At 34.0% G+C, this 21,099-nt stretch overlaps 4 protein-coding genes across 4 annotated transcripts; 3 read left to right on the top strand and 1 right to left on the bottom strand.

Moving 5' to 3' along the window:
• Window positions 1–30: 30 nt before the first annotated feature.
• LOC135950110 (putative RNA polymerase II subunit B1 CTD phosphatase RPAP2 homolog) lies at window positions 31–1,492 on the top strand. Its single transcript, XM_065499628.1, has 4 exons — window positions 31–159; window positions 214–328; window positions 400–497; window positions 1,131–1,492. Exons 1-4 carry the CDS (start codon window positions 116–118, stop codon window positions 1,363–1,365), a joined length of 492 nt encoding a protein of 163 aa, XP_065355700.1. The 5' UTR covers window positions 31–115; the 3' UTR covers window positions 1,366–1,492.
• On the bottom strand, window positions 1,432–4,741 carry Fkbp59 (FK506-binding protein 59kD). The gene is made up of 8 exons (XM_065499626.1): window positions 4,416–4,741; window positions 4,212–4,354; window positions 4,027–4,147; window positions 2,605–2,743; window positions 2,275–2,534; window positions 2,118–2,212; window positions 1,813–2,061; window positions 1,432–1,699 (listed from the first exon to the last, which is right to left on the bottom strand). The coding sequence occupies exons 1-8, from the start codon at window positions 4,612–4,614 to the stop codon at window positions 1,583–1,585; spliced, it is 1,323 nt and encodes a 440-aa protein (XP_065355698.1). The 5' UTR covers window positions 4,615–4,741; the 3' UTR covers window positions 1,432–1,582.
• Window positions 4,742–5,543: 802 nt separating this feature from the next.
• LOC135950107 (uncharacterized) lies at window positions 5,544–17,691 on the top strand. The gene is made up of 3 exons (XM_065499624.1): window positions 5,544–7,514; window positions 15,436–15,912; window positions 15,982–17,691. Exons 1-3 carry the CDS (start codon window positions 6,756–6,758, stop codon window positions 17,623–17,625), a joined length of 2,880 nt encoding a protein of 959 aa, XP_065355696.1. The 5' UTR covers window positions 5,544–6,755; the 3' UTR covers window positions 17,626–17,691.
• Window positions 12,189–12,967, top strand: LOC135952631 (uncharacterized). The gene has a single exon (XM_065502643.1). It carries the CDS (start codon window positions 12,189–12,191, stop codon window positions 12,948–12,950), a length of 762 nt encoding a protein of 253 aa, XP_065358715.1. The 3' UTR covers window positions 12,951–12,967.
• Window positions 17,692–21,099: the final 3,408 nt, after the last annotated feature.

The raw sequence follows: 21,099 nt of genomic DNA, 5'->3' as shown, positions 1-21,099 counted from the left end.
GATTAGGTGCGGCAACTCTGTTGTGTGAGCTACCATTTACAAGTGAATGAAAAATAATAAGTTGATGAAATTGTTTTTAACATTATTGTTGCAATTACTTAGTTATTAAATAGAAATGAGTACAAAAAGCAATGCTAAATCAAAAACTAAACAATTAAGGTAGGTTTTGTTCAATTTAAAAAAAAAATAGCAGTCATTTTTATTTACACTTAGCAAGGAACAATTATTGGAAGCTATACGCAAGAAAAGGGAATGTAATGCGCGAGCCCAGGCCATTGTTGAGTCTCTGTTGGAACGTGATATCACCGAAGATGATTTTTTATTAAAGGTGCGCTGCTGTAAGTTTTTTGTTTTTGATAATAAATATAATATTCTTAATTTGTATAATTTGTTTTGCAGTTAAAAGACATTAATCAGAGTCACTATGATGATGTAGTCGATGAAAGACACATTTTACACTTCTGTTCATATCCTTTGTGTGATGTTATTGTGGAAAAGTAAGTAAAAAAGCTATTGGAAATAAATCTTCTAAAATAATGCTAAATTTTCCTTAACATTCCTTTCTATGTATATATTCTATTGCATAAACTAAATTATCTTTCAATCTTTATTTATTCATCCTGTGCAAACATCTTGGTCTATGATTTATCAACTGTGGCGATTTTATTTTTTAAAATGATAAAATTTAATTTTTTAACTGTTCTATACCCTTCACCATGAATGTTAACGGTATATATAAGTTTGTAATTTCTACATGTTTCATATGCGACTCATAAAGTATTCTGGATTTTTAAAGATTGTTAAGTCAATATAGCCCATATGTCTGTTGAAATCAATTCATACATCAATCCGCTAGTTTGGAATTTAAATTCGAGAAAATCGTGTCTGAGATTTTTTATCTATATCTGGATGATATAGGCAATATGTATATCTAATGATAGATATAGCAAAGACCTTTCCAACGTCGTATATAACGCCATAGAAATTTTGACAGACAATGGATAAAATTCATAAACTTCTTTTTTTTTAAATTATAACTTTGTAAAAGGAAAAACTGAAAGCAAAAAAAATCATCATTTTTAAAAATTTCTATAAAATATAAGTCTAATTTGTTGCATCTTTCTTTCCAGTGTTCCCACCAAACAATATCAAATATGCACAGCAACCAACAAGGTCTTTGACGTAACAGATCGTAAAAAATTCTGCAGTACACAGTGCTTTAAAGCCTCCGAATATATAAAATCGCAAATGTTAACAAGTCCGCTGTGGTTGAGGCAACAAGAAATTATACCACAGTTTAAATTATTAAAAATCAAAGAAGATGATGATGCAATACTGGAATTTGAATCACTAAAAATTAACTAAACCTAAAATAAAATGATCGTGTTTTTTTTTAATAAGTATGTATGTAATTTTGTTTTATTTTATACTACATTACAATAATTCATATTGAAATAAAAAGTGTAATCAAATATTGATGTTTAAAAACTAACTTATACAATTAAGAAGTTTTAATGGAATTCCCAATAATGTAAGTAATTATGTTGGTATTACAATTCAAATTCAAAAACTTTCTTAATATTTAGATCATAACAATATTGTTATCACGTTCGAATGCACGATCAACTTCTCGTTTTGTATCCTCATCAGTCCATTCGCCGCATTTGGAAAGAACATCCGTTTCGTCGGGTATTTCCTGCTACATTTTTGTTTAATTAACAAAAAGATAAAAGTAATTATAAACACGGTGATTTGATAACTTCTTACAATTAACTACAAAATTATATTGTTAAAATCAAATGTATTTTATACCTCTTTGTCGGCAGCTGCCATTTTTGCAAACATATTGGCATAGATTTTCTTTTCCTTGTCATTGGCTTCTTTAATTTTGTGTTTACATATTTGTATCTGATTTTGAGCCGCCTTATTTGAGGGTTCCAATTCCAACACTTTTTGGAAGTCGACTAAAGCATCCTTGTATTCGTTTGTAGCCAAATTACATTGGCCACGACGATATAAAGCTTTAATGTTATTGGGTTCCAATTTTAAGGCTTCGTCACACTGAAAAAAATTTATAATTTAGAGAAAAAATCAACTAATAGTTAATGAAAACTCACAGCATGTTTGCCTTCAAATTGTTCATTAGTCTTTTGATAACACAAAGCCTGATTACTATAAGCAGCTACTCTTAATTTGTTACATTCTTCATCATCTAAAATAAATAAAAAGCTTTAGTGTTATCTGGTTTAAAAATAAATATACAAAACTACTCACTGTTTTCATCAGTCAAAATGTTGACCGATTTTTTATACATTTTTATTGCCAATGCATAGTTTTCCTTTTTGAAATACTTTGTACCCTTTTCTTTATAGATCTTTGCATGCTCAAAACGTTCTTCCTTCGAATATCTCCAATCGTCCATAACCTTTTCACAATCATTTAGTTTTATGGTATATTCAACGGTGGCATTTGCTGGTATATTAAATTGTTCATTGCCTTTGGTACCAAAGGCATATGTGGGCTTAATTTTAAATCTATTAGAATTAAATAAATTTTGTATATGATTTTTAATGTTGTTTAATAATAGAAAAAAATGGGGTTTACCTAGAAACTTCACCAACAGCCATTTTTTCCATGGCTTTTTCAACACCCTCTATGAGACCAATGTCGCTACCTTCGCCCAAATCAAATTCAACATCGCGATCTTCAAAAACTTTGTCTTCATATTTGCCGGTAATGTGAGCTAAAAACCATAAATTTTCAATTATATTATATAGTATTTTCTTACAAACAATGTAAAATTAAAGAAAAATATTTTGTTTAATTACATATTTTACTGCTGAGACGCTATAAATTTTCGCAAATTGCTAACAAAAATAACTAGTTTCAGTCAAATAAGTTTTTGCTGGGTTTATAAAGGGTGTTTCATTAAGCGATTCCTATCTTTTAATTTAATTAAACAAATGTTTGTGTGTGTTATAGTCGAAATTTTTTATTTGTGTGAAAGGCATATCGATGCATTTATGTATGTAATATATGATCGTGAAAATGACTCAGATCCAAACTATTTATACCTGAGACTTAATAAAAACCCCACAAGAAAAAGTGTAACCATGTCAAATTGTCAGACCTTTCATGCAGAATGTTCAATGTGGCATGTGCTGTGTGGAACGTAGCGCTGTCCTGTTGAAACCACATGTCGTTGATGTTCATATTATCCAATTCAGGCCAAAAGAAGATGGTAATTATCGTCCTATAGCGCTCACCGTTGAAGCGGAACTTTGCCCGAACAACCGTTTTTATAAAACAATTTTAATTAGCTGTAACAATATAGCCGCTATCAATTGTCAAAGTTCGGAAGTCCCTATTGGAAAAACCTTTATACAACCTTACCAATCATGTGAAGGGTATAATAAATGTTGGTGAAACAATTTTTTGGTTAACCTATTTTTTTATTTGGTTTAAAAACAGCTTATTAATATTAATCTAAAGTTCAGGAAATACCTAGTTAATTTAAATAGTAACCAAACCGGGACTATAGCGGATAATAAATAATAATTTTGAATAAAATTATTATTAAATTCCGAATTACTACAAACGTTTTCAAAATAATAAAAATCTACTGAAAATTGCAACCTCATAAATCTTTAAATAAAATTATTCAAAAGTTGAATATTTGCCTTAATTTAAATAAGAAATTCTAAACAAAATTAAACAATTCAATCTTAAAAAATTACAGTAATATTTTGTATAACAATCACAGCACGTCACACATTCGTTATCGATAATTTTCAAAAGATAAACACATGTTTACCATCTTCTTCAACAAAACAAGTTCTAGAATACTCGGTTACTTGCAATACCTCGGTCAAACAAAAAAAAAAAAAAATAAATAAGAAAAAAAAACAACCACTGAAAATTAATTAAAAATACAAAAACCGCATGATAACACAAGACCATTCCAAATGTGTAAATTTTTTTTGGAATATAATTTGTATGTTTAATGAATTAAACATATCTACATACCTTTTACAAATGCTCCCTCATTTGGTGTACGTTTCTTCTCGCTACTTTCCACAATGAAACGTTCAATGCTTCCATCACTATTTGGACTAATATCTTCACCCATCCAACCTAGCATTTCAAGCTATAACAAAACAATTTCTAATTAGTTTGTTTTTTTGTGTATAGAACATTTTTATGTTAATTACCTCAAATATTAATGTTGAATTTGGTGGTATACTGGGTGGACTACCCGCTTCACCATAAGCATAATTGGGGGCGCAAATTAAATTACACTTTTCACCCAATTTCATGGTAGCCACCCCCAAATCGAAAGCTTTAATGACGCTGCCTACAAAAGTATTGCAATTGTTAGAAATTTGGTTTTTTGCAATAGTTGAATTTAAACCCACCTTTTCCCAAATTGAATTCAAACGGTTGTCCACGACCAACGCTTGAATCAAATATAGTTCCATCGGTCAATTTGCCGGTATAATGTAATGACACTTTGCAGCCATTACCCGGTGTCTCTGAGCCAGTACCTTCTTTAAGGATTTCCTTTTTGACACCACCATCGCCTGAAATATCAACAATTACCTCACCAGCGGTCATTTTTCTATTTATATTTGGTTGATTTGGAAATCGATGCAATCACTTGCAATTTTTAAACACAATTGATTATTGCACGAAGTTTGACTGCGGAAAAAATTTATATTTTTTACTGAAGATGTTTAAAAAACGATAACCAGAGTGTATGAATGGTTTAAAGTTATCGGTACATGGTTGTATAAGTAAGTATTTAATATAAATGTATAAATTTAAATAAATAAAGAGTTGTTACAAATTTTAAACCACTAAAACGGCTTTTATTTACAACCAAAAGTATCCGGTTTATTTAAAAGAAATAAACCATCGTTTTTAAAAGGAAAACACGTAACAATATGTTTATTTAAGAAAAGAATTTTTGAAGTTACAATATAATATATAACAAAAAATAATAAAATATTGTGTCACAAAAGATATACATATATGTAACTGCATTGGATGATGGAGGAACACTGCAGTGTTGTAGTTCCATATTTATGTAGTTGAAAGGAGACATTTTTTTGCAAATCATCTGATTCGAAAAAGTACATATGTAGTCAAAATTGATTTTGGTTTACTAACTACAAATATGCTTTTGCATAGAAATCGCAGCCCTGTTAATCATCAATTAAAATGTCTACCCACATTTACCACTTTCAACACTCCCATACAATACAACACTGTTTATTTCCTCAGAAAAAATGTGCATAGTTGCGTGTAGCATTGTAAATGAAAACAGTGGCAGCACCTAATAACTGGTAAATGTCGACTACTGGCTCATCAAGCAGCTCAAATGAGCAAAACCATTTCTTTACACGGCAGCACAAATAACAATCTGTTTGAAAATCGGCTGTCAAGCGGTTCTTTTCATTTTAGCAAAAGGGGGTCTTCAAACCTATCAGGTGCATAAGAAATACACAGCGTTTGTGTGTTAAGTGTTTGCTCGAGAGCCAGATGTGGCAACCTTAAAAATAATACTACCATTTTACAACGCTGATTCTATGTTTTTTCTATATTGTCGAGTGAAATAAATTTTTACGATTTTCACGACGGAACAAATTAATTTAATAGAGAAAAATAGTGCAGCTTCAAAAAAATTAATTTGAAAAAAAGAACGCATTAAATAGTTAATAAATATTGAAAAGACAAAGTTTTAACCATTTCTAGAGTTGAAATAAACAAGAAATTAATACCGCATACCACAGCAAAGGAAAAAATTCAACGAGAAAAAAATTGCAAAAAGAAAAAAATAAGTAGAAAAAGAAGTATAAACGAACACACAAGTTTTGGATAACGATAAAAAGAAGTCAGTGACAGCACCGTTTTTGTATTGTTTGCAGCAGCGAAGTCGGCGCAAAAATTCTGCATACTTAAAGTTACACCCGAACATGTATATTTTAAATGGGATTAAAGCAGATTTGAAACCTGGCCCATTGTATGTTGAAAAATCTTATGGGAAATTACATTGAGTCTATTTGAAGGTTTGAAGAAAGAATTGAAAAACAAATAACATAGACCGCTGCCGCAGCATAAACAGCAGCAGAGCAGCAGCAGAACCATACATAACAACGAGTAAACACGAGTGGCGAGTAGCAATTTTTCTTTTTCTTTTACTGCTCTTCGTACGACTTTTTGTGATTATTTTAATTTTTTGTGAAACTATATTACACGATACGGTATCGAAAGAAAAATACAAAAAAAGGCCAATGTGGTTATCAACCTGTTTATATAGTGACTGTTTACAAGATTTGAGAATATAAAAAATAATTTATATGAAAAATTTTAAATATCAAACCAACTTTTTAGGTTGGTTTTAAATGTGAAAAAGAAAAAATAAAACACAAACGAAGCAAAAAACGGGCCTGAATTTTAAGCAACAGAAGAGTAACAAGAACACGTAACGCCTCCGCCGTTGTCACTTTGACGCCAACGGTCATTTGCAACAATAAGGCGTAATAGTGCGTCACAGTGATGCGGCATTGGTCAAAACAAAACAAATCCAAGCCCAGGAATATAACAAAAAGAAACACTACTACACAAGTAAACAACAACTATATTATTCGTTCCAATCGTTCAAAAGTAACCATTTGTCGTTGAAATTGTGTTTATAAAGTAAAGATTTTGCAAAACCTTAACACCCGGTTACAGTGTTGCGATCTATTATAGCAATGATTAGTAAAAGCGATGTGATAATGTGGTTTAAAGCCCTCGAAAGCTATAAGAGAATCGACACCATGTGTACTCTACTAAATATGTGTCTACCGTTTGAGTTGCGCTTCTTGGGCACCTGCCTGGAGGAGTTAGGACGTCGGGACTCGCAAGAATTGCGTGGCATGGAGTTGAGGGCTAATAATCCTCAAGATTTGGCTACCGATATGATTGCATGCCAAAAAGGTGAACCTACAGATATTAAGGTGCGACGAAAAATGGCTTTGTATTTGGCACTGATTCGGGCCTGTAATCGCACCAATGTTACGGAAATATTTCGTACGCTTGAATCATGGGGCGAACTTGATTTCTCCAACATGACCGACATTGATACGTTGAAAGAGCTGCTGCTTGTTTACACGATGGCTGCCAATCATCCGGTATTCGAATTCGAGCAGCATTTAAAGTTTATGAAGATTTTTGAAAAAATTAAAGAGAATAAATTGGTAGCCGATAGTCCTTCGACAACGGCCTCACCGCCGCCACAAGCACACACTTCACATCAGAATGTTCATTTCGAACAGACGCTGCATATGACTCAACAACAGATGCAACAACATATTGCACCACCGTCCCAACAGGATTTTATGCAACAACATGCTTTGCATGCAGCAATGCATCCCAGTGGCCAACATCATCAACTGTTGGCACCAACACCTATGCAAATGTTGCCACAGGGTACCATACCCTTAAACTATCCACAGAGTCATTTAGCAAAGGTAAATATAATTTTAATAGTAGTCATTCGTTTGTTTATTTTTGAACAAAAACACCTGTTTCGATCTAGCATTTTATTTTTAAGTATGTAGTACTTTCTCTTTGTTTTTTTTTTTTAAATTTCTCTTTATAAAAATTGTGAATGAAAATTCTTTTATTTTTATTTTTTTAATGAGAACTAATAATGAAAAGTATACCGCGTTAAAAATTGCGAAAATAATTTTTATCATTCCAGAAATTTAAATCGTATATTTTATGAAAACCTAAAATTTGAACTATATTTTGATCTCTGTAACACTTTTCTGTGGATTTTTATTAATTGGGTATACATATGTCTTAAAAATTATGGACTTTTAAAGTTTTTATTTTGAAACATTTGTACCATGCAGAATAGACAAACAAAAATGTATGAATATAACACACGGTCAAATGCAAGAAAATAAGAATATTTATTCCTGTATGTTGATCCTTAACTTTAAAATAACGTAATATGTGGCTACAAGTATATCATATGCCGATGTTTTTAAAACCTCGTTTTTTTTACCTGGCCTGCAAAATGCTCCTGGGAAAATTGTTTATATGAAAGAAAAATTATGTATAAAGTAATCCTTTGTGATAACTTCGAAATCGATGCAGAATAAGTGAATATATGGCAAATATGCCTCTCATGTAATGCAGAAAAAAAATATTCTAAAAATTATACACGTCGTCGGACAGAATTGATTTTCATTGGCAAAAACATAAATTTTGCATTAGTTAAACATATCAAAACTAAGGTAGCCAAAATATTTAGTCAAAATATTAGAAATTACGGGTGTGGCATCCTATAAACATAAATATTTAATTTAATTTTGGAAAAAAGTTAATTTTTTATATTTGATCAGATATAAATCTTCATAACTAAACTATTATCTATAATGAACTGAATTTTTCTTTCAAAAAATACATCGCCCAGATAAAGTTAAAAGTATTCTCTTTAACCCTATATATAATTTTATAAACGCCCGGACCCGCGCGTAAAACATTAACATTAAAAAAATTTATTCAAATAACGCCAATTTTCTCTATATTAGTTATGGCATTTTAATTTAAATCTTTGTAGTCGTTTTTATTTAAACTTCTTATATTTATGAGTCTAATATATGATTTTATGACCATTCAAGAAGTTATATGTACATTAAAAAAATACAAAAATACCTCAATCGTTTCAAAAGTTACAGAGTTATGGCTGTTGAAACACAATTCTGAGCCGCCATGCAAGAATACAGCATGTATTTTGAATGCTTCCTTGATGCAAATAATAAAATGCTTGAGCAAAAATTAAAAGATATAGTTCCAACAATTTGTATGTGCTTAAATTGTTTACTGGTTCAACATTTTTAGTTGATTTTTGTCATAATATTCCTGCCAATTTTTTTGAACTGATTTTACTAATTTTCAACACCAAAAATTTCAAATTATTAGAGTAAATTATTAGAGTAAATAAATAAAGTTTTGATTTATGGCTACATGAAAATAAAAATGGCTAACGGCTAAATTAATTTTTTTGTGGCTAAACAAGATTGAAAAGGGCTAAATTTAGCCAGAAAAGGGCTAAATTGGCAACACAGATTTGTACCTACAATATCAGATATGACCTTATCCCATATTTCTTACTCTTATTTTAAGGTTAAGAACGAATAATGCCAATATCTTTTCCAAAGTGAGCATTCTTCATCAATCGAAGCAATTAGTAGTCGGATGGGCACGGTTTGGATTATAAAGCGGGTGAGGCAAAACTTCCCAACCACTTCAATCTAAATAACAAGTATTGCTACATGTGGCCGAACGTTGTCATAATGGAATATTACGGTTTCATGTCTGGCCGCATATTCTGGACGTTTTTCGACTAATGGTCGTTTCAAACGAATCAGTTGCGTTCGGCACACATTCCATGTGATGGTCTGGCAAGATTTCAGCATCTCATAATAGATAGGACCCTTTTGCTTTCACCAAATACAGAGCGTTACCTTAGCGCCATGGATATTTGGCTTAGGTGTAGATTCGGCTGATTGGACGGACTTCACGTAGGATCTGTTACGCTTCGGGTTCGTCTTTCAAGGTCTCTCTGTTTCAATTGCTATTGTTCCCAATTTTCCTGGGCGATATTTATTTTCTGTGTCAATTTCACCACTTCTGAACCGCACAAACCATTCCTCGCTCTATGGAACACATTCACCATTAGCTATGGTGAAAAAAGAAATTTAGCTTGAGAATAAATGACAGAACTAAAGCACGCCTTCATGGATATAATATAAAAAAAATTTATTAAGATTTTGTTGCAAATTCTTTGTTTTGGATGACATCTTTTTGTTTTGGATGACAGCACATCTCTTAGGCATAGAAGATATTAGGTTTTTTCTGGCGTCATGCGATATTCTTTCCCAGGCTATTTCAACGGCATGAAATAAATCGTGAAAATTTCCGATCCTTATTTCGGCAATTTTCACGATTTATTTTCATATTAACAATGTGCCACAAGTTCTCAATAGGATTGAGATCATGAGATTGAGCAGGCCAATGATGAACTTGAATCTTATTGCTCTGTAGCCAAGTCTTACAAACATTGGAGGTGTGTTTAGGATCATTATCCTGTTGGAAGCTCCCTATAAGTGACATCCTTTTACTGGCATAAGGCAACATTACATCTTTCAATATATCACGGAACATGAACCGATCCATAATTCCATAAATTTTATGAATTGGGCCAAATCCCTGACCAGAAAACCAATCCTAGACCATTACATTGCCTCCTCTATGAGCAATACTCGGGATTCAGTCTTTCTCCTTTTGGTCTGCGTACACGTCTAGCGGAATTTTTTAAGTTGTATTTGGGTTCGCCAGAAAAATACTGTTCTAAGAAAGAAAAAGAAAGCTAGACTGGCAAACTCCAAACTTCCATAAAATTGTCAAATGTTTGCTGTTACGGTTTATAAAATGAGCACCTCAACATAAAGGAGTTATAATACTCTTCCAAAATATGATTTTAATGCGTAATTATAGAGTATATGGGTCATTTGCTATAGTTCCCAAAAATGCAGGTCGATTATTAAAAAATCGATTATTGGATTCGATTAATCGACTGTAAAAATCTAATTGAAAATGGTTGATCGAAAAGTCGAGCAGAGAGGAAGTTTCGCGAAACCATCACAGCAGCAGCCGCTCGCTTCATTCCCGCTGGTAGAATATCCGTAGTGCGACCGCACTTCCCAGCAGAAGCAGCGGGACTCGCAGATGAGCGTGATGACATCCGAAGTACCAACCCTGACGACCCTAGGATCGCCCAGCTGAACCGCGATATCAGCAGGTTGGTAAATGAGGACAAGCGAAACAAATGGTTGGATCATTTGAAGAACTGCAACTTAAGTTCTGGAGTTGGCAAGTTGTGGTCCACAGTTCGGTCTCTCTCCAATCCGACTAAGAAGGATGATAGGGTCGCGATTAAGTTTGCAGATACCATCATATCCGACCCTAAACGGTGCGCGCGAGCTTTTTGCCGACAATTCATTGAGCACCCCGAGAGAGACAAGGCGAAAAGAAGTATTGTCCGCAAACTACACGATCTTCCAGTCTCGGACACACAACAACTTTACACGCCAACTGAAGTTGCAGAAGCCATCAACACAGCTAAGCCTTCAAAGGCAATAGGACCTGATGGGATATCCATGCAGATGCTAAAACACCTAGGCGAGCGGGGAGTCGAGTACCTGACAATGGTTTTTAATCTGTCAGTGAGGAGCTTAACAATACCCGATGTCTGGAAAATGGGTCGAGTGACCCCATTGCTAAAACCTGGGAAAATCGCGAGTGAGGGACAATCGTACAGGCCGATTTCCCTCCTGTCACCTGTAGCGAAGACACTCGAAGCTCTTCTCCTCCCCCAGCTGACCCGTCAACTACCAGCTGCTCGTCACCAGCATGGATTCCGTAAAATGCACAGTACCACCACAGCATTATCCGCCATAGTCACTCAGATCTCACAGGGCTTAAACCAGCAGAGGCCTTGTGAACGAACTATCCTAGTGGCACTTGACCTGTCGAAAGCCTTCGACACTGTCAGTCACGCCACACTCTTCCAGGACATCCTGCAGTCCACAATGCCCAACAACACGAAGAGATGGATAGTGAACTATCTGAGTGGCAGGCAGTCGTTCGTGGAGTTTAGAGACAAATGCTAAAAACCCCGTAGAGTTAAACAAGGAGTCCCTCAGGGCGGGGTCCTGTCGCCGCTCCTGTTTAACTTCTACCTCTCTAAACTCCCAGTGCCCCCACAGGGCGTAGAGATAATCTCGTATGCGGACGACTGTACTATATTGGCAACAGGTCACAACGTTGATGAGCTTTGCGGTATGGTAAATGGTTATCTCAATGAAATCCACAATTTCTTCACTGCACGTAACCTGCAGTTATCACCAACGAAGTCATCAGCAACACTCTTCACCACCTGGACGAAGGAGGTAAAACTGAATTTAGGCATCATGGTCGACGGCGTACAAATTCCGACAGTGAACCACCCGAAAATCTTGGGTGTCACTTTTGATAGCCTTTTTACCTCCTCAGCACACGCCACTGCAATCACGCATAAACTGCGAAATAGGAACAAGGTCCTCAAAGCACTAGCCGGCAGTACTTGGGGTATGAACAAAGAAACCTTGCTTGCTACCTACAAAACGATTGGCCGGTCAGTGGTCAACTATGCTGCTCCAGTGTGGTCACCTTCGTTGAGTGATACCCAGTGGAGAAATATTCAAAGCTGTCAAAACGCAGCCTTAAGGACCGTCACAGGCTGCCTTCAAATAACCTCCGAACACCACCTTCACGAGGAAACCAAGGTTCTACCGGTCAAGGAACACAACGTCATGTTGACGCAACAGTTCCTTCTGGGATGTCATCGGAGGAGTCATCCAAACTTCAACATCACACAGTTGGAATCTCCCCCGAGGCATGTCAGACAGGACCTTCGGAAATACGAGGAGAACATACAGAGGTATGTGCAGGATCCATTTGATCGCCGCTCGTATATGACAGCTTTGAACGACATTCACAGAGACGCCATCAATTCCGCGGTAGCAGGATACCGTATGAATGTCGTACTTGGAGGTCGCCCACCACCGATAGCAGACGCCGAAAAGGTTCTGCCGCGTGGAACAAGAGTCGTTCTGGCACAACTTAGATCAGGATGGAGCAACAGGCTTAATGCCTTTTGGTCTCGCATAGACCGTGCCGTCCTTAACTTATGCCCAGCATGTGGTCAGGGTCCTCATGACACCCTCCACATATTTAACTGTTCAGCCAACCCTACTTCACTCAGTCCAATGGATTTATGGACTCATCCTGTTGAAGTAGCTCAATTTCTTGGACTTGAACAACATGCAGAACCACCAGAACATCCAGATTGATTATTGTAAATTGTTCATGCTGCTACAACAACAACAACACGCCGACCAAAAGGAAAAGAATTCCACGTTAAATTTACAAAAAAGACGGTAAAACATGGCGGGGGAAACATAATGGTTTGGGGTTGCTTTTCATGGAATGGTGTTGGTCCGATATTCCGAATAGAAGATACCATGAATGCTAGTGGGTATAGAGACATATTGGAAAACGTAATGCTTCCATATGCATCGGAAAATATGCCATTAATATGGACATTCCAGCAGGACAACGACCGAAAACATAGTTCAAGATTAGTTAAAAACTGGTTCTTGGAGAATAACGTACCTGTTTTAAGCTGGCCCAGCCAATCCCCTGATTTAAACCCAATAGAAAACTTGTGGAGTGAATTAAAGATAAGGCTTTCGAAGGAAGTTTTCAAAAATAAAGACGATTTATGAGAGAAAACGCAAAAAATATGGTACGAGATTCCATTGGAGAAGTGTCAGAACTTGATATCCAGTATGCCCAGAAGAGTGGAGAAAGTTTTACAAAACAAAGGTGGATATACTGGATACTAGCTTTACTTTAATAATAAACTAATTTTTTTAAGATAAAATTTATTAGCTTTTGTTTAATAAGAATTTTTAAAAATGTATCTATTATTATGAGCACCAAATTTTTCGAAATTTAAGAAATTTAATTTACTTTATAATATTTATTATTAATTATGAAATATTTTGTTTTTGTTTTTTACTCTCCTTTTAACTATAAATAAAAATCGACTGAATTTTTTTTATAATTTTACAATATACCATTATTTTTTTTCGTTTTTAAAAAATAAATTTTGGTGTATCTATTATTTTGAGCAGATGTGTATATAAATCAAGTGAGAACGGCTGGAGCGATTTGGCTGATTTTTTTTATTCGATTTGAAATTTTCAGGAGAAAAAAAATTCAAAAATTCCGGGTAAAACTCGGAAATTCTTTTTTTTGTGAGTTCAGTCAACTGTAATAAAAAAGCTCCTTAAAGTATGCAAGTCAAATTTAGATATCTTATTTGCAAATAAATAAGAACAGGCTGGTGTGCGTGGGTTGGAGAATCTTGAAGAACTAACATTAGTAAATGCTACCGGGCGAACCCGGAGCGATCAACTAGTTTTAAATAAACTCTGAAAGTTTTACTAAAATTGGAAAACGTTAACCCTTAAATCGTGAAGGTCAAACGTAAAATTTTTCAATATTTAAAATTTCTAATTTAAAGATATAGAAATGTTATTTATTTTTGGGCCGATTTTGATGAAACTTAAGAAAAATATAACATAAACTCTAGGGATTATAATAACAGCACAAGAATGCAAATTAACCCTTAATGGCACTCGGGGTTAAAATGACCCCCAACTTATAAAATCATAATTTTGTTATGGTTTTTATGGTTATGGTTTCATCAAAATCGGCCCAAAAATAAATAACATTTCTATATTTTTAAATTTGACTTTTGACCTTCACGATTTAAGTCTTAACCATAACCGATTTACCTAAATTTTTTTCAGAACAAGAACAATTTTAATTTAGAAAATATCAAATTTAGAAGTTTATTATTCTGCAATATTACAAATTTTTTCTAGACCGTATAGTTTAGCATATTCTATTCAACAAGCACTTGTTATGACCTTCTTATACATAAAATAACGTTGCTGTTGTTCTTAACAGGATAAATCTGTGTTTTTCCACAAAAAAAATACGTTAATTGTTTTTTAAGTGTTAATTTCATAAAATATTTATTAGTTTAACTCTTTTCGTCTATTAATCACAATATACCAAGGATAAATACAAGGTTATATTTTGTAATACACATTAAACGAAAAAATGTTATATAGTTAGACTTAGGCATGTTTAAAAAAAAAACAAAACAAGCTTTTAAATTCAACAAATAGTAAATGTATTAAGCAACGTAACATATTTGAAAAAAAAAGTTGTCACCTTGTTTTCATCCCTTGCTGCACTGCACACAGTTTGATTGTGTGATCGTTTAACTGGAAAAATGCATTGATTCTTTCATATGCAATGATTTCAATAACATTTCACTAACTTTGTGATTACGAAAAAAATATTCTATTTAATAAGATTTTTAAATGTACAACTTTTAGAAGTTATTCAGCCCAATTATGAATAAAAATTCCCCGGGAGTTTTTCCCCCTTTTCTCATTTTTCCTATTCAAATTCAATGGGAAATAAACTCCCGGGGAACAAACTCCCGCGGATTTTTTTATTCATAATTGGGCTGATTGTAAAAAAGTACTTTTTTGAAAAATAACTTTTTTACATTGACTTTTTAAGGAAGTATTGTTTAAATTATGTACTAAATTTAAAAAACTTTATTTTTCGCTTAAAAAAATAACTTTTTCAAAAAGTACTATTTTTTAATATTAAAACTTTTACTCATTTCATTTATTTAATTTTAAATTGGAAACACCTAATGTAATCATTTTCTTCGTCTTGTCATTTCAGTTAATACCTACTGCTGATGGACAATCCTTGCAACATCAAATAACCACTGTCGACGGAATACCACACATGATTTCCTCAAACATCACCATTCCAGATACCAGCAATGCCGCCGCCGCCATACTAACACATCCCAATGCTGCCTCCTGGGCAATGCGTCAATATCATCAACAACCACCACCACAAACAGCAGGCAATCAGCAACAAATGATGGATCATCCACCGCAAGCCTCATCGCCGATGCTAAGTCAACAGTCGTCGCCTGCTAGTAGTCGGGCTACCAGTCCAAATCGTACTTCATCGTGCGACAGTGGCATGCAGACAACACAGCAACAGAATAACTCACAGTTGCGTGGCATGCAAAGAATGGGACAGACATCGTTAAAGAATATAAGACGTCCATCGGCTGAGACAACGCCACCGCCGCCCATGATGTCTAATGAGTTAATAATGCCGCAGAATATGAAACAAATACAAGAGGTAAGTTGGCTTGAGGGTATTAATAATCTTTAAATTAACGTATTAAATATGTCATGTGTTTACTTAAAGGTGGTTATGAATAACGATGGCAGTGGAAATCAGCTACAAAATCTTATACGCAATGGCTATACAAGATCTGGTAATCATCCACGAATAAAGTCGGGCACATATATACCACCACATCAACAGCAGCAGCAACAGCAGTCGCCAGTTAATCAACAACACTATCAAGGTCCATTTGCCGTAAATACCGGCCTCACCTATGCCATGCAAAACATGTCCATGTCATCGTCCGATATGTCTTCATCCGGACACCATAGCATGGACGGCAGTGGAGGTAATATGATGAGCATGAATTCGAATAAAAGCACTGGCAGTGATTCGGGTTCATCGATTGGCTCTTCGGGTGAAATATCACCACCCGAAACACCCACTCTAATGATGAATAATGTGACAAATCCCGCCATGAGAATGTCTTCGAGCAGTGGTGATATTCAACAAACACAACAGCAACAGCAGCCAACACAAAAACATCACCAGCCTTCCCAGCTGAGCTACAACAAACAATTGGGTCTAACTCGTTTGAATGGACGTTCCGAAAAAATGTTGTCGTCGAACTCCGCGGGAGGCAACAATGTAATGACCACGAGCACTCTTATTTATGCTCAGCCCCAGCAACAACAACAACAGCAGACATCCAATCAACAAGCCATTTACGCTAATGAAATGTTAATGGGTGGTGGCGGCTCCGCAAATGTAATGCAAACTTCTCTAACCAACAATAACTCGGCTGGCAGCCCGGCCAATGTGGTGTCGAGCAACAACAACATGGTGGGCAACAACACCGTACTCATAAGTTCCCCCAGTGCTGGCGGTGCAACATTGGGAAATGTCATTTCAACAAACTCGGTGATTCTACAACCACATCAGCAACAATATAATGCCACGTATCCTTATCATGCCGCAGCGGCCGCAGCTGCTGCTCAACATTTAGCAGCCACCTCAGCCAGACCACCCCTAATGGCACATAATCCCGGCATGCCGCCTCCACAACACAACACTTTCCGTCTGCCGGGTTTTCAGTTGCCGCCCAATGGTGGTGAGCTGTTGTATCCAGCTTATCATCCGGCCGGCGGTATAACATTTCTATCGGGTGCACCACCGCCCGGAGCTCCCTCCGTTACGCTGAGAACCACCAATAGTGGGGCAGCTGTTGTCAGTACACAGGCCGTAAGCCAACCGCCAACGCCACAACAAGTACCACCGCCATCACAACAACTGCAGCAAACCACACCGGCAGCCACAGTCATTGCTTCTCCCTACACATCGCTAACGACGGTTGGTTTGGCCAACAAACCTCTGTCCTGCTACAATTGTGGCTCACAAAGCCACAGTGGCCGTGAATGTCAAGAAGCCTCCATGGAGGATGTAACACGTAGCGCCTACAAGTTAGACTACTCACAAGCGGCCACGGGAGCGGGCGCGGGGACACCAACAGCTGCCACTACACCTGCCAATCAACAACAACAGCCACCACAACAGCAACTTGTTGGCAACAGTGCGTCAGACTCAACGATATCCAACACACACAGCCAACATAAAACGCACGACAGTAGTGCTGTGCAATCAATTTCAGCTGTAACCGCCTCAGCAGTTGTGGCGTCATCGTCAGCGACGTCCATGGCTGCTACAGCGACAGCGGGTGCAAAATGAAGCATAAACCGAGAACAGTAGTGAGTTTCATTCATTAAAAAATAACAAAAAAACAAACAAACAAAAGTCGTGTTCAACGATCAGAAGACGTAAGACTATATAATATTATATATACATAATTGTTGTTAGGTTTAAACTGGGTTTAAGCGTAAGGTGTTGTAAGTTTAACAAGAAAACAAAAAAATCAAAAAAAAACCAACAAAAAAAATTATATACATATAGAAAGTAATTAGAAACAACTGTGTTTATTAAGGTAAATTTATTGACAATGTTTTTGTTTTTCCTATTTTTGTTTCAATCAAAGAATTTTAAATTTCTTATGATAAACAATTTCAAAAACTTCTTTACATACATATTTTAATTTATTATTAGTTTTTCATTATTTTTTTTTTATTTAATTTTGGCAAAATGTTTTCCTATTTTTTGTATAGAAAAAAATTGTAAATTTTTTATAATAAAGTATAGAACTTTAAAAAACAACAACCTTAAGAAACTAAACTAATCTGGCTATATAACATAGATGTCGATTATTTTGACATGTGTGTGAAACTGCATTAACAAATCAGTGAACAATTTCTAAACTGTTGCAACTTTTATTCTTGCCTAGATTTATATTATTTAATGGGCTTACTACAAACTTTTTTAACGTCCACTTACTTTTTTTGTAAAGCACTTTTGAACAAACCCCAACAAATTATTGACCCAATTTTGTTTTAATTATATTTTAATTAGTACTTTAATTTATAGTAATTTCAAATTTGAAATTAATTGTTAAAAAAAACAAACAAACAAACAAATTATTTTATTTAACAGTTTTAGAATTGTGTGGCTTATGTTAATGTCATATTTTCATATACAATATACTATTTCCAAAATTTTATTTTTATTTCTGTATATTAAGTATAAATAAAAGATTCTATAAGATTTGTTAAAAATCTAAAAAATTTCGGAACACAACTAAACTACTTTTTTTCTTTTTTTTTAAATGGTTTTAATTATGAAACAAAATTTTAAGACTTTATAAATGTATAAACACAGCAAGAATATAAACGGTGAAGAGTTAGCATCTTAGTTAAATATATAAGGAATGATAGTCCAGGCTAAGAGAGATAATTTTCAAAAACCTAAACCATTTAATAAGTTTGTAACATGGCCGACTAAGGAATGTTTTTTTTCTCGATTTTACGAAATTAAATTAATCGAAGGAAGAATGTATTTTTGCATATTTTTTGCTTAACATCATATTTTGCCTGCTTTTTTGAGATATTTTCATGTAAAATTTGTCTTCAAAAAAAGCAGATTTTTGGCGTAATCTGAAAACGAAAGTAAAATCTGAACACTAAAAAATTCAATAAATATGTACAGTGATATTTAAACAATAATGGATATAGAATATCAGCATTTTGAGCATAATGTTGAGATATTGAAAACTATTAAAATAAATGAAAATTAAAAGTATCTGGTATGTGTTGCAACTTGCAAGTATGTTATTTCCATCCAAAATACAGACCAGATTGCACATATAATGAATGTGACACAAATTAAAAGAAACTTATCAAATTGGAATTTGTAACAACACACAGAACGACAGTAATAATCGGTTTCAAAATGATTCGTTTTCTTAATCGATTTATGTACATTAAATTTGAAAAGTAAATTAAAGTTTTTGTTGTGTATGTGTCTCTAATAATGGTTTCTACAAACGTGGCGTTTTTGGAATCTAATTCAGTCTTCTTAGTAAACTACAGTTGCACAAAATCGTAGCAAATCGAGCAACAACTTAAATAAAACTGTGATTTACTACACTTGAGCAAATTTGCAAAACCAAAAGCCACTGTAAACAGGTCTTGTAAATATGCAATAAACAGTTGTTTTGATGTCAAACAATTTACATTATTATTTTTGGATAAAATTACCAAAAAAAAACTTCTTACTCTTGTAAATGAAGCCTGTCTAGCAACATTTTACTTGTTAAAAGCTATTTAGTTTTTCAATGTAATGTCATCAGAATGAGTCAGTAGTAACTCACTCTAAGTTTTAGCTAACCACATTATGAGTTAGCTTGTAATTTGCTTTTTATCCTGTATAATGTTTGTTTATTTCTGCATCAAGTTTGAGTGAGTAAAAGTTAGTTTAATACGATTATATATTGAAAAGAATTCAGATCTAAGAAGAAATTGCCCATCTCTGCATAAATAAAAGTCAGTTGTAAATGAGTTAGCTATGCATCAGCTTTGAGTAAGCAAAATGTTTGTTCAATGCTTATCGGGAAGAAGTCAGATGTTATAAAAATAATTAGTTCATTTCTGCATGATTTTTTAGTTACTTCAGAAGTCAGTCAAATTGTCAATTATTCGTTTTTGAAAATTATTCAGTTTTGAAATCACTCGATTTACAGAACAGGGACACGCACACATCGGGTGTATTTCAATGTGAAAATCAATCCGATGTGAAAATTGTAAAGGCATATTAAAAATAAAACTCTGTATAATATAAACCCTAAGTTTTCATTTTGAAAACGAATTCACATATTTTCATTTACTCGTTTTACTTTCGAATTAACAAACCAGTTTCAATGTACAAAATCGTGCGATTTGCAGAACATCGATTTTTCAATTATATTTCAACACATAAAGATTACGCCAAAATTGACATATGATGCCAAACATGCTTCATTCCTCATCTATGTTATTAAGTTTAAACAAAAACTTTTATTCTATTACTTTGTCATTATAATGATTCTACTAAATTCCATAAAATAGTGGTTGAACATAGAGATTTAAAGAGTTCTACTATTAAAAAACAAATTTTAAAGTTTCTTAAAAGACAAACATTTGAGTCATTTGACGTCTGAATAGTTTCGGTTTTATTTACATGGTTTCTTGATTTGTTTTTATACACGCGTATTTTGAAGCATCGTAATCAATGTTTAACAATTCAATACTAAGCCAAAGGACTAAGCCTATTGAATTTGGTTAGAATCGGTCCATTATTTCTCTGTTTTCAAGAGTTTTTTCTAATACTAATAGGCCTGTCACAGAATTCCATTCCGATCGAAAGTGGAATTAATTCCGTATTTTGCTTCTTCAGAAAAAGTAAAACGAAAATTTCTTTCGGAATGAAACCACTTTCAGTTTTCAAAGTGGAATTGATATTTGATTGTAATTATTTGCTTTTCTAAAATTTTTAATCAATTTCTGTACCAAAATCTTCACATTTGTTTAATATGAAAAACGCTGTCAAATTAAAATCAGAAATACAGAATTATGAAATATTTTTGGAATTAATAAATTACACGGAATCTGAAGAACCTAGAACGAAATCGATCGGAATAAAAACTACGGAATTGAAACCATTCCGAACAAAATGTGTGACAGGCCTGTAAATAAACATTTAATCTAAAGATGTCAATCTTTGGTCGATACTTCCCAACAAACATTAAGATTTGAAAATAAATTGAGATTAAACTAAATT

This window comes from Calliphora vicina, chromosome 2 (genome assembly GCF_958450345.1).
Source record: "Calliphora vicina chromosome 2, idCalVici1.1, whole genome shotgun sequence".
NCBI classification, from domain to species: domain Eukaryota; kingdom Metazoa; phylum Arthropoda; class Insecta; order Diptera; family Calliphoridae; genus Calliphora; species Calliphora vicina.
Note: the sequence above shows the minus strand (reverse complement) of the source record. Positions and strands in the feature narration are given on the sequence as shown.